The sequence below is a fragment of the Gossypium arboreum genome, chromosome 12 (genome assembly GCF_025698485.1).
Source record: "Gossypium arboreum isolate Shixiya-1 chromosome 12, ASM2569848v2, whole genome shotgun sequence".
Taxonomy (NCBI): Eukaryota; Viridiplantae; Streptophyta; class Magnoliopsida; order Malvales; family Malvaceae; genus Gossypium; species Gossypium arboreum.
The window spans coordinates 2384498-2398256 of record NC_069081.1 but is presented as its reverse complement, the minus strand read 5'-3'; the positions used below and the strand labels follow the sequence as shown (position 1 = coordinate 2398256).

At 35.2% G+C, this 13759-nt stretch overlaps 1 protein-coding gene across 2 annotated transcripts; it reads right to left on the bottom strand.

The window, feature by feature from the left end:
- Positions 1-536: 536 nt before the first annotated feature.
- Positions 537-4072, bottom strand: LOC108479482 (heat shock 70 kDa protein, mitochondrial). Of its 2 annotated transcripts, none has more exons than XM_053023262.1 (6): positions 3790-4072; positions 3171-3310; positions 3010-3088; positions 2345-2911; positions 1635-2255; positions 537-1424 (listed from the first exon to the last, which is right to left on the bottom strand). In XM_053023262.1, exons 3-6 carry the CDS (start codon positions 3019-3021, stop codon positions 795-797), a joined length of 1830 nt encoding a protein of 609 aa, XP_052879222.1. In that variant the 5' UTR covers positions 3022-3088; positions 3171-3310; positions 3790-4072; the 3' UTR covers positions 537-794. The 2 variants fall into 2 exon arrangements, with proteins under 2 accessions (XP_052879222.1, XP_017637606.1); XM_017782117.2 differs by having other exon boundaries at positions 3171-3232.
- Between the last annotated feature and the right edge of the window lie 9687 nt (positions 4073-13759).

Below are 13759 nucleotides of genomic sequence, written 5' to 3'. Positions count from 1 at the left end.
GACTCTTAACTCCAACACTAACTCTTCATCCTAGCAATTTTGGCACTGCAAGCAGATGAAATAAGTTATAACATTACATAGATTCTTTTTTTACAACAAAAGATAACGTTAAAGAATGCGCCTCATTAACCCTCGGAATTCTATCTAATAAGACCCAGGTACTGCAAGCAAAGCAGCCATAAAATTAGGTTGTGATCTTCCCACAAATATCTGTTCGCTGGCTCTCATTGGAGCCTCTTCCCTTGTGAGAAAGGGAACAAAGTTTAGATTAGTTCCAAACAAGACCCTTGGTTAAATCTATGGTGGTTATGGTAAGGAAAGCATATCACAAATTTGATGCACCTTAGCTCCCCTTTTTAAGGCAATTCTTGTTACCAAAGACTCTGTACTCCCCTTTCGAAGAAATTTTTTGTTAAATCACGCTTGCTTTTTGTTAGAATACTTGGGAATCTGCAATTCCAACACCAAATCATGAGCTTCAACGCCAAACACCCATTTCCAACAGCCACATTTTTCCTACAGTAAGCTCAAGAGTCTACGCCGAACATTGTGTTTCTTCTATTTCTTTCAAAGAAGCAGGTTCTATTGCCCCGCTACCATTTGCATATAATACAACAAATCAACAACTCTCTCAAGTTTCGTGCCTTTGACATTTAACATGCATAATTTTGGCGCTATGTATAACAAAGACGTCTACATCACAAAAAATCGAAATTTCTAAACATGCATCGCACTCATAAATTGGTCATCAGAAAATAGAAGATACAAACTGAACAGAATCAGTGCCTAATTATTCACTTCTTCACCTCCTCATATTCGGCTTCTTGGGCCTGGTCACCACCTTGAGCACCTCCAGAAGAACCACCTTGGGCACCACCAGAACCACCAGCCATGTGCTCCCCAATCTTTGAGACAGCTTTATTCGCTGCATCTATCTTCGCCTTGATCTCGTCAACATCCTCTCCTTCCGTTGCCTTCCTCAAATCTGCAACAGCACCCTCAATTTCTTTTGCAATTTCACTAGGAATCTTCTCCCTATACTCATTCAAGCTCTTCTCTACACTATAAATAGTGGTGTCTGCATTGTTTTTTACATCAATCAGACTTTTCCTTTGTTGGTCCTTCTGCGCATGCAACTCAGCTTCTTTGACCATCTTCTCAATCTCATCCTCCGAGAGACCACCAGAGGAACGTATCGTAATTTGCTGTTCTTTACCAGTGGCCTTATCCTTGGCCGAAACAGTGACAATACCATTGGCATCAATGTCAAATGTAACCTCAATCTGAGGCATACCTCTAGGAGCAGGGGGAATGCCTACCAAGTCGAACTCACCCAAAAGCTTGTTGTCAGTAGCCATTTCACGCTCACCTTGAAGCACCTTGATACCTACTTGAGTCTGGTTATCAGCTGCAGTAGAGAATACCTGAAAATCAAAGAATCCCCATCAAACATAGAAAAAGAAAACAAATTATATCCAAAGAAATATTTTTCAAAGCAATTAGAGCATGCGTATATGCATCTAAAAACTAAAGTTGTCAAACTTATTCTGTTCCAAGAGCTACTAAAAAAGCTTATGACATACTGATAATCCCCACTAAGGAGAAAATGCAAACAATATGCACCAAAGACATACCTGACTTTTCTTTGTTGGAATGGTTGTGTTCCGGTTGATTAGCCTAGTGAATATTCCACCTAGTGTCTCAATACCAAGTGACAAAGGAGTTACATCAAGCAAAAGCAACTCTTTAACATCCCCACGAAGTATACCACCCTGAATTGCTGCCCCCATAGCAACAGCCTCGTCAGGATTGACTCCTTTGCTTGGACTCTTCCCAAAGATCCCCGAAACTACTTCTTGCACTTTAGGTACACGTGTCATCCCTCCAACAAGAAGAACCTCATCAACATCATTTGTGGAAATGCCAGCATCTTTCAAGCAATTCTTACAAGGTGCTTTGGTCCTCTCAATCAAGTGATTTACCAAAGATTCAAACTTTGATCTGGTCAATGTGATATTCAAGTGTTTTGCCCCAGAAGCATCAGCTGTTATAAATGGAAGATTAATTTCAGTCTGCGATGTTGATGAGAGTTCAATTTTAGCTTTCTCAGCAGCTTCCCGAAGCCTTTGAAGTGCAAGCCTATCCTTTGAAAGATCAATTCCCTCAGTCCTCTTGAATTCACTCACCAAGAAATCCAGCAATGCATTGTCAAAATCCTCTCCTCCCAAGAAAGTATCACCATTTGTTGCTTTGACCTGGACACGATTGTCATCAGTCCAACTGGCCTAATCTCTCTAAAACAAACCCTCTAAGGAAAAAAAAAAAAAAGATGCTTACTGCTTACCTCAAAGACACCATTTGAAATCTCCAAAATTGAGATATCAAATGTACCGCCACCAAGATCAAAGACTGCAATGAGACCCTCCTTGTTGTTCATTCCATATGAAAGGGCAGCAGCAGTAGGCTCATTGATTATTCTCTCAACATCAAGGCCTGCAATTCTACCAGCATCCTTAGTTGCTTGCCTCTGGGCATCATTGAAATAAGCTGGAACAGTGATAACTGCTTTAGAAACACCCTTTCCAAGATAAGCCTCTGCAGTTTCTTTCATTTTGGTCAAAATAAATGCCCCAATTTGACTAGGAGAATATTGCTGCCCATTTGCCTCAACCCACGCATCTCCATTGGGAGCCTTGACAATCTTGAAAGGAACCATTCCCATTTCCTTTTTCGTCTGAGGATCTTCATATCTTCTACCAATTAGACGCTTGGTTCCAAAAACTGTGTTGGTTGGATTGGTCACAGCCTGACGTTTTGCGGGGGTGCCCACAAGTAACTCTCCCTTTTGGTTGAAGGCAACAACAGAAGGTGTCGTTCGTGCACCTTCAGAGTTCTCAATAACTTTGGGGTTCTGATATCAACGACAGACTCGATCAGAGACAATGACCTTAACTTCCAAAGCTAATAACAAAATTGTTAAGGACATCCGCCAACTAGTCTAAATCTTACCTTTCCCTCCATGACAGCAACACAGGAGTTGGTCGTACCCAAATCAATACCAATGACATCATTGCCGGCAGGTTTTGAACTGCATTAAAGAAAAACAGAAAAGGGCAATCAGAAATTTACAATAAATAGACAATAATGAGAATAACCAAAACAATTGTTACCTGAATGCTCTACAAAAACTTGTCCAATTAATTCCCGCTGAGGTCTTGCCATTGTTAGTAAGCTGCACAACAAGCAATTAAGCATGAGGCACCATCCTTTTCATTCACTGGGAATATTGTTGAAGTAATTGGCCAACGAACTGAAATAACCATTTTCACATAACCAAAATCTCAACCAAAATTCAAGAAACCGCAGAACGTAAAGCTTAAACGAACTTGAACCAAAGAGACACACGTATAACAATGATACCTCAAATTTAATCAAGAGAACAAAGCAATGAGAGACACAATACAATAAATAAACATGTATAGTCGTCCTTTAATTTCCTAAGATATTAAGGGACAGCACGATCCACCTTTTTTTTCCTGACCATCTAAAGAAGCTCTAATTAACCAAATAATACTCCCAAAAGATTCAGTTTAAATGAACGAAAATATTTTTATCTACTACTTCTAGTAACCCACAGATAAAAAGGTAAAAACATCTAGATAAATTCCTTTTCCTCGGCCTCCTCAACAACCAAACAGAATACAACATCACAAAGCACAATTAAATTAGAAAAATCACAACCACCGAACACGAAAAGCTTTAAAACAGACATAAGAGTTAGAAACTTACGCATCTATAGGCAGAGAGAGGAGAAGCAGCGACGTCCCGTCGTCGGAATGAACGAAGCAGAGCTGCCGCAGCCATAGCTATAAATTGCAATAGAACGAGAAGGATCGACAGAGATAGAAATGAGGGTGCTCCGTTGGTTAATATAAAATGAAGAAGAGGCGTCTAGGGTTTAGGGTTTTGCTTTATTATAGAGGGTTTTTTGTAATGAGGTTGAGATTTTCTGGCAAGTGATCGAAGGTTCTAGATTAACAACGGAATGGGCTCGGCTGCCCGCTCTTTAGACTGTTGTTCTATAATAGTACGGTCGATAGTGTGCCACGTCAATTAAATCAAAATCAGATCTGATGGTTAGCGTGGAGCCACGTCATTTTCTATTACTCCTACCGATAGGTATTCGGTGTTAGGTAATTCACTGTTAATATACAAGTTAAATTACTCCAACGAAGGATTTTGGTGTGGCAGGGATTTTTTTTTAAAGATAAGCAGATGAAGAATTCAATCAAAACATTTTTTAAACTCAGTTAGCCTCTTGTTCTTCGACCATGTTTGCAGAAGAACTCGGTTCTTTCATTCGTTCTCACTCTCTAACATCGTTTTTTCGATTGTATTTTTCAAAAATACCGACAAAATATTACACGAGTTGCATATTCATGATACAAGGGAGGCAATCCAACTTTTGAAGTATCACTTATCTTCACTAGCCCGCATAACTTTTTTATGCCGTAAAATTTAACCTATAGATAGTAACATATATGTTAAAGACATCGTATAACTTTTTGTTAATTTATAAATATCATATTTGGATGTAAAATCTAATTCTCAAATTATTTATTACTTTTAATTTTTTACTTTTTAGTTTAGAGGGTAGTTAAATTATTTATTTCCTAATGATATTCTAACACATTAAATACGCATTGCGTTTAAAAATAATAAAGTATGTTTTATATTATTTGTCTAATATTATATATTATTATTAATTCATATTTTAATAATAATTATATTAAAATTTTATTAAATTATATATTTTATTTTTATTAAATTGTATATAATAATAATCCTATTAAAATTTAATAACAAAAACAATATTAAATTTACTTAAAAAATTATGCTAAGGGTAATTTGGTTATTTAAGTCTTTTTCCTTATGCTATTACAATATTTATTCTATTCAATCAAACATAAGAATACTGTTACAATTCTATTCCATCCAACCAAACAATTGAATTATTATTACAGCTCTATTCTATTACAATTCTATTCAATTACAGCTCTATTCCATTACAATTCTATTCCATTCCCCCCAACCAAATGTGGTGTTAATTTTTGTTGGTAAACTACAATTCTACCCTAAGATGGTGATTAATTTTATTTTCCAACTTCACGGTTAGCTTTTTCACTGCCTGCTTATTCGATCTGACGAGATTGAAAAAGTTCTTTCAAAATCGAAATGAATTAGTCGGTTTAACCAGAAATAGATTGAGGTATCGATCTGAAGACAATGATGAACTGGTTGACTGAGGAATTGATACAGACCAGTTGAATCAAGCTAAAAAATTTATTGAACCAGTTTGCTTCATTTTTAAAATATTTTTATTTTTATGAATGTTTAATAATTTATTTGATCGAATCGAATGAACTAATCCAACCGAGAATTGGCGGCCTAGCCGATTTAACCATTTATCCGATTGTAAAATCCTTGATCAAAATCATTAAATTCAAAATGCTCACACTTATAGAAAAAAATAATATAAGAGGAAGAAGAAAAAAAAGAAAAACATATAAAGTCAAAATAATATATATATATATATATATATATATATATATATATATATAAAGAGAAAATAATATTTTTTCTTTTCTTGTTATCATAAATGAATGAACTAACATAGGCACCAACTTAGAAAAATATATAGTCTAGATATCGCTTGTGATTAAAAATAAATTTATGTATGAAGATTATAAAAATTTAATTACTAAATTTTAAGTACTAATGCATAATAATATCTTATTAAATAAGTCATAACTTAAAATAGGATGATCGATAATTTTATACGAGAGTGAACAATCAATTGGTTGAATTGAAAATAACAAAAATCTACTTAATTAAGTTTATATTTTTCTCAAAACGAAATCCAACTTTTATTAGTTAGTTGGGTCTAAAAATCTACTTAACCAAAAATTTTAGGTAAAAATCAGTAGCCATATAAATATCAGCATAGTGTTTAAAAGTCAATTTGGCTCAAACTTGAGTAATATATTTGGATATATTGGATTTAAGTATTTTAAAATATATAAATGTAATAATTACCCTTTTTAAATGAGCTAATTTGGATTTAGATTTCAAAATCAAAATCAATCTGACTTAATTGTTTTAACTGATCTTTCAAACGGACAAAAAAATTAAAAATAACTAAACAAAACCAATTCAATCAAGTGGATTCAATTCGATCAATTTAGCTTCTATAATCCAACTTTTGCTCACTCTTTTGTATATCATAAAAGATAGTTTTTGAAGTTTTTAAAGTGTCGTCCACTTAGTTGACGACCCCTTCAACATAGTGTATTGTCTCTGACCAAGGTTTTTGTCTTTTTAAATTTAATGAAAACCTGAATGCTTAAAGCTACTTGAAAAGGTAATTGATTCAATGGAGTGGAAATGCCTTGTTTGGATGGATCGTGCATGGCACATGGCCCCACCTAGAAAGCAAATGTGAACATTTACACTTGGTAAAGTTTGAACTCGTGTCCTACAACATATAGGGCACATATGGATAATTATGCTACCACTTGAGCTAATTTGTTGTTAGTACCTTGACAATGTGGGCTTCGCCACCATCACCTTTCTAGCTATGAGTTTTCCCAAGGGCTACACTTCATTAGCTATAAAACCTTGCAAACATATTCATTATAATATGTTGAGTGCCTCGATTTTCCTTACTATGAATAGTGTTAGATCTTCTATACATGAATCACACCTAAAGTCTCACCTAGTCCATGTCAATCCCATCTCCACTTATCTAGAAGGCTACCATGCTTCTTAAATGGCCAACCATAATAAATTTAGTGTCCATGTCACAACCCCATTACCTGGGATGGCTAACATAATCTATAAATACACATTCTTGATCTAAGGAGGATCTTCTTCTTCAACCTTAGTCTCCTATGCGTCATACTTTTCTCTTCTTCTAAAGCAACTCTTTGCACCTCATCATTATGTAAACTAGCAACCTAATGAAAATATCCTTGAAAATCCCTTCATATCCGCCTGCCACTCAGCATGTCGGTTAAGCCAGTAATCCCCACCCACCACGTTCTTACAACCCTTAATACCAAGAATTACTAGAATTGATACCATCAACAATCCAAGTACACCATGTTTCCTCCTTCACCATATTTACGCTTTATACCAACATCTGATAAACAAACTACTTAGAATCTAATTTTAACACTAATTCTTCGTCCTAACAATTCTTGGAATTGAAAGAATAGATCTTTATAGATGAAATCTCTAAACCAAATTATGTATATATATAGGAATCGTTAGCATACATAGATTTTTTTTACAACAAATAATAATATTACAAAAAAGTGTTTCATTAACCCTCGTAATTCTATCTAAGAAGACCCAGGTACCCTCCACAAATATTTGTTCGCCAGCTCTCATTGGAGCTTCTTCTTGGCTTAAGAGAAAGGGGACCAAGTTGAGATTTGTCCAAAACAAAAGCATTGGTCATAAATAGCGTATCACAGATTTAATGCACCTGGGCTTTTTCTTTTCAGGCATTCTTGTTACCAAAGACTCCGTAGACCGATGCCTTTCCAAGATTTTCTTTGGTAAATCCAGCTTGCTTTTTGTTAGATTTCATGGGTACCTGTCATTCCAAACACCAAATCAAGAGCTTCAACTCATCCAAATACCCATTTCCAACTGCCACATTTGTCCTATTGCTAGCTCAAGAGTTTTTGCCAATTATTGGGCTTCTTCTGACTATTTCTTTCAACGAAGCAGTTTTTATTGCCCCACTAACATTTGCCTATTATGCAACAAGTCAATAACTCTATGACATTCAACATGCTTAATAGATAATATGTGTTCAATGAAGATATCTAGATTACAAAAATCGAAGTTTCTAAACATGCGTAACACTTATAAATTGGTCACTGTAGGTATGTAACATTGGAATGGTGAGGAATGCAATCAAAATTGATTTACAAATGGATAAAAGAACCAGGAGCCAATTTGCCAAATTTGCGGTTCAGGTAGATTTAAGGAAGCTGCTTGTGTTCAGAATTCGAATAACTAGCCGGATTTATAGAGTGGAGTATGAATCCCTTCCAACGATTTGTTTTAAATGTGGAACCTTTGGACATTTGAGAGGAGATTATCCCCAAATTCAAAAAGTGGATAAAATGGAGAATGGGTTGGGTGATATTGAGGAACATGTTAGATCGGATCAACAAAAAAGTCCTGGATCGATACAAGAAAGGGTTGAAAATGAAAGGTTTGGTGAATGGATGGCTGTGGATTGCTGAAATCGTAGACAAAGCCGAAGGAACGCTGATGGACTAGAGGGTGGAAAAGGGAACAATCTTTCCAAATCTCGATTCAATATTCTTTCTAAAATTGGAGATTCACAGGCTGATAACAACGTGAATGGCACAGGTATTTTTAATTCTGGGAAATAAAAGGAGCAATAAGTTATATTATCTATTTATTTATTAGGTGAGGGTTAGGGAAATATTACTAAATCTGTTATAAAAGTAACAAATGGAAAACAACTGGATGGGGGTAATAGGGGCAAAATTGGTAAAGGCAAAGGTCTTAAGAAATGGGTCATAGGTATTAAAGGGCAGGTTACTATGCAGGCCGCGAAAGAGTTTAGAGTGGAGAAATTGGGCAGTAGTAGTGAAGGAAATGGGATAAGCTCTAGGAGTCTTAAAGTTGGGCTGAAAGTAGGGTTTGGGCTACCTAAATTTAGTGCCAATGGTAATAAAGGAATTTTGGACTGGAAATTTCATTCAGTCCATAACTTCAAAGAGAATCAAAACTTGAATGTTACTGTTGAGTTTTCTTCTCTAATGGAGGATGATTTGGTTATCAAAAATCTAATTCCTTAGTCGACACTCTCTCCATTTTTGAAGGAAAAGTGGAGCAAGAACACCCTGAGCATCGAGACTAAAGGCAATGGGGATAATCTTGGTGGTTTGGATGGCATAGTCCCTATTTAATAAGCTATTCATGAGATGGTGGACCCTTTGGAGATGGAGGGGTAGGTTGCAGGCACGCGAGAGGGAAGCACAGAACTGGTGGTGCTGGAGTAGGTTAAGAATAGGCAGCAACTGGATGGATCGACGGGATTGGTACATGAGGGCGAAGGCAATGCGACACTTATGGATGATTCATCAAATGAGTGATAGATTTCTCTGATGTTTGCCCGACTTTGTTTTTGTTCTTTATGATATCGAAAATTTTTGTATGAAACTGCTAGGGTGTTGGGCACCCTAATTTTGGAAGAATTATGAAGGAATATTTACATAATTTTGATCCTGGAACTGTTGTGCTGATGGAAACCTGAATTAGTGACATTAAAGCAGATAAAGTTATTAGAAGTATTGGTTTGCCTTATTTACATCAGGTGGAACTAGTTAGGATTTCAGGTGGGATTTGAATTCTTTGGAAGGATAATATTCGACTAAAGGTTATGGTTTATGCAGTTTATTCACATGAAAATTAAATATGATGATGTTATGGATTGGGTGTTCTTTACAGGAGTTTATGGGAGTCTTTGTAGAACACTGAGGAAGAAATTATGGTAAGGTCTAAGTTGTATTGCAAAGAATATGCAGCTCCCATGGTTGGTTTCCAGGGATTTTAATGCTTTGCTTAACGAGAAAGAAAAGAAAGGTGTCTTGAAAAGGATTGTTGCTAGTTGTCTGGTTTTCTAGCAAATTTGTCAAGTTTGTGAGTTGAAAGACCTTGGATTTAAAGGCCCTAGGTTCACCTGGAACAGAGGGACCATATTTAAATGTCTTGATCGAGCCTTATGTAACTCTCACTAGAAGTTGATGTTCCCTAATACTATTGTCTTCCATATGCTAATAATCAAATTTGATAATCGTTCGCTCTCAATTTCGTTTGGAAGCAATGTGAGAACAAAATCTCCTCATCCTTTCCGGTTCTCTGTGGTATTAGGGAACATCAGCTCCCAATGAGAGTTACATAAGGATCCATAAAAAACGTTCAAATATGGTATCTTTGTTTCAGGTGAGAATAGAATTAGTGACATTGAAGCAAATAAAGCGATTAGAAGTACTGGTCTGCCTTATTTGCATCGGATAGAAGCAGTAGGGTTTTTAAGTGAGGTTCGGATTCTTTGGAAGGATAGAGTAGAGTTTATGGTTAACCATATACAATTTATTCACATGAAAATTAAAATTGATGATGCTATGGATTGGGTGTTCTTTATAGGAGTTTATGGGAGTCTTCATAGAATACTGAGGAAGGAATTATGGTATGGTCTAAGTTGTACTGCAAAGAATATACAGCTCCCATGGTTAGATTCCGGGGATTTTAATGCTTTGCTTAAAGATGAAGAAAAGAAATGTGGCTTGAAATGGATTGTTGCTAGTTGTCCGGTTTTCCAGCAGATTTGCCAAGTTTGTGTCACACACGACTGAGAACACACCCGTGTCTCTATTCGTGTGGACAAAAATAGGCCCTTTGCAAGGCCAATTTGCCACCCCAACTTCAATGTACCTACACAAGGCAAAATGGTACCATTTCATCATACAATTAGGTAGCCAAAATCATTAACCAAATGCACAATTCATACCATTATAATTTCATCTATTCCAAATCTCAAATCACTACCATTTACTTAGCCAAATACATGCCAAAACAATATCAAACAATATGATTCATTTACCATAATTCACGTAATCATTTTAACTTCCATAATGTCTTGGTTACAACCATGCCAAAACAAACCAAAATAAGCCATCACTCATGGCTATATATATATATGTATATATATATACAAACCAAAACATATACATTTACAAGCCATTTTTAATAGCCAACACATATCAATATTAACATCATTTATAAGCCAAATCTCATGGCTATGATCACAACCAAAATACCACATCTAGCCTATACATGCCATATACCACATATGTATAATTCAAAAGTACCAACTTAGATGTTTAATAGTGTGATGATGTTCCCGACGACTCTTGGATCCAAGCTTCATAGATTAGTAAGCTCGTATGTAAATAACTTAATTCACCAAATAAATGCAAATCAACCAATTACACATTACAAAAACATATACACATTAACTTCAAACCTTTCTCATGTCTCAAAACATGATCAAATACAAACTCATCAAACTTTCACTATTTAATACTCGAATAGGTTTTGCACATACCTGTATCGTCTCGTACTAACCTCTTTCTCAACCACATCATTTGTTTACCCGTTGAACCATTCAGAATAGAAATCAGATACCAGAAGTCTCGTACGATAAAAACCTATACCATGGCCCATAGCCAAATCAAGGTAACTTATCCAAAGAGCTATTATCATGGCCCGAAGCGAAATCATCCGATATGTATGTCCTGAAGCTAAATTGGTAAAATATGCACCCGAAGTGCTAATATCATGGCCCGAAGCCAACTCAACGTATCACTTACTAACATTTCAATAGTATCCAAAACTATTCTTAAGGTTCAACCAGGCTTTCACATTTTTCGTTTCTATCATTGAATGCATCCGTAGAGTCGTTTTCACTATTCATGCATTATCCATAATCCCGTTTTAACAATTTATGCAATGTTAAAGCATTTTAACATACATTTATAATGTAATCATCACATACAAACTTACCTCGTATTCGGAATTGACGGATCGGATCGACTACTCGATAACGTGGATTTTCACCCAATCTAAATCTGAATTCTTTCTTTCTTAATCTATATGAATTCAAAATTAACTTATTTATTCAACCATTCATTCAATTTAGTCCAAAACATACATTTAGGTTTATTTGTACATTAGCCCCTAAACTTTCACACTTTTAACAATTTAATCCTTATTTCACAAAATACAAAATTCACATAATTCAACAAAACCCATGCTTGGCCAAATTATATATAGGTCCCTAGTAGTCCAAAACTTTCATTTATTTCACATTTCAACCACACAATTTACACATTTCACAATTTAATCCCTTTTTGATATTTTTGTCAAAAATCACTTTACAAAACATGAAAATCTATCTAAAAAATTCATATTTCATCTTCAAACACCAAAGAACACATAAAATCGTCAATAGAAACTCTTAAAATCTTTAACAGTTTCAAAATTAAAGGTACGGGCTAGCTAGAATACAAGCAACGATCTTAAAAACATAAAAGTCATTAAAAATCAAGCAAAAACGGACTTACAATCAATGAATATTATAGCCGAACCCTAGCAAGCCTTCTTAGACATTTCTTTCTTCTAAATTTGGTGGTGGAGAAGATGAATGAACCATATTTTCATTTTTGTTTTATTTAATTTAACTTTAATAAGTAAATTACAAAAATAACCTTAATGACAAACCATTTAAAACATCCATTTAATGTCCAATATTGTCCACTTACACTAAGGATGGTCTAATTACAACTTAAGGACTTCTAATTTAATAAACCATAGCTATTAGGCACATTAAACTAATAGTACACAAGTTTTACACTTTACACGATTTAGTTCTTTTTACTGAATTAACCAACCAATCGATAAAATTAGCTCACAAAATTTTCACACATATCAAATAACATGTTGTAAATACCAAAAATAATATTAAAATAATTTTTTGACATCGGATTTATGGTTTCAAAATCACTGTTCTGATTTAGCTAAAATCGGGCTGTTGCAGTTTATGAGTTGAAAGACCTTGGATTTAAAGGCCCTAAGTTCCCTTGGAACAGAAGGACCATATTTGAACGTCTTAAAAGAGCCTTATGTAACTATCACTGGAAACTAATGTTCCCTAATACTATTTCTTCCATATGCTGAGAATCAAGTCTGATCATCATCCATTCTCAATTTCGTTTGGAAGCAAGATGAGAACAAAAACTCCTCGTCCTTTCTAGTTTTAAGTGGTTGGTTGTCTCATGGTAATTTCTACTTTGTGGTCAATGAGAATTGGGATAGTGGAAGCTCTTCGAAAGAATCAGTTAGGAAGTTCACAGCAACAGCAAAAATGTGGAACAAAAATGTTTTTTGTCACATTTTGAAAAGGAATATTATTAATCGACTTGATGACACTTAGAGAGCTCTTAAGAGATTTTGATCTAAAAACCTACTTAAACTTGAGAAATTTTTACAGGTTGAACTTGAAGGAATTTTGGATATGGAGGAGAGCCTTTGGTGGCAAAAGGTGCGGAGTGATTGGTTGACTCTTAGGGACCGAAACACGAAATATGTCCATTGTAAAGCTAATTCAAGGAGGCGTATTAATGAGATTAAAGCCTTAGGACTGTCAAACAGTGAGTGGTGCTGCTATGATAAGGATGTTCTGAAAGCTAAAGTTATCCATTTCTTTAAAAAGTTGTATACGATAGATGCGACTAATATGGGTCGATTTCTTATACAAAATATGTTCTCCATTTTTGAGCCAAAATTATTTGATTTTATTGTGCGGATTCTTTCTGATCAAAAAGTTCACAATGCTCTTTCTGAGATGGAACTGCTTAAAGCTGTGGGGGTGGATGGGCTTTATGCCCAATTCTACCAAAGTCAATTGAACATCGTTGATGAGTCGCTTGTGTCCATGGTTAGAAGGGTTTTTGATGAAGGTAGTATTGAATCTATTTTTAATAAGACATTGATTGTTCTAATTCCCAAAGTAAGCTATCTGGAGCTAATCACGTAGTTCTGACCTATAAGATTATGTGTAGTGCCCTACAAGGTCCTCACAAAGGTA

Excerpts from the sequence above, each read along its gene's own strand:
- LOC108479482 (XM_017782117.2), bottom strand. The coding sequence starts at position 3,864 with ATGGCTGCGGCAGCTCTGCTTCGTTCATTCCGACGACGGGACGTCGCT. Across the intron at positions 3,089-3,170 it reads AGTTTTTGTAGAGCATTCAG|TTCAAAACCTGCCGGCAATG; the intron begins GTAACAATTGTT and ends TCTTTAATGCAG. Across the intron at positions 1,425-1,634 it reads TTCCAACAAAGAAAAGTCAG|GTATTCTCTACTGCAGCTGA; the intron begins GTATGTCTTTGG and ends TTTGATTTTCAG.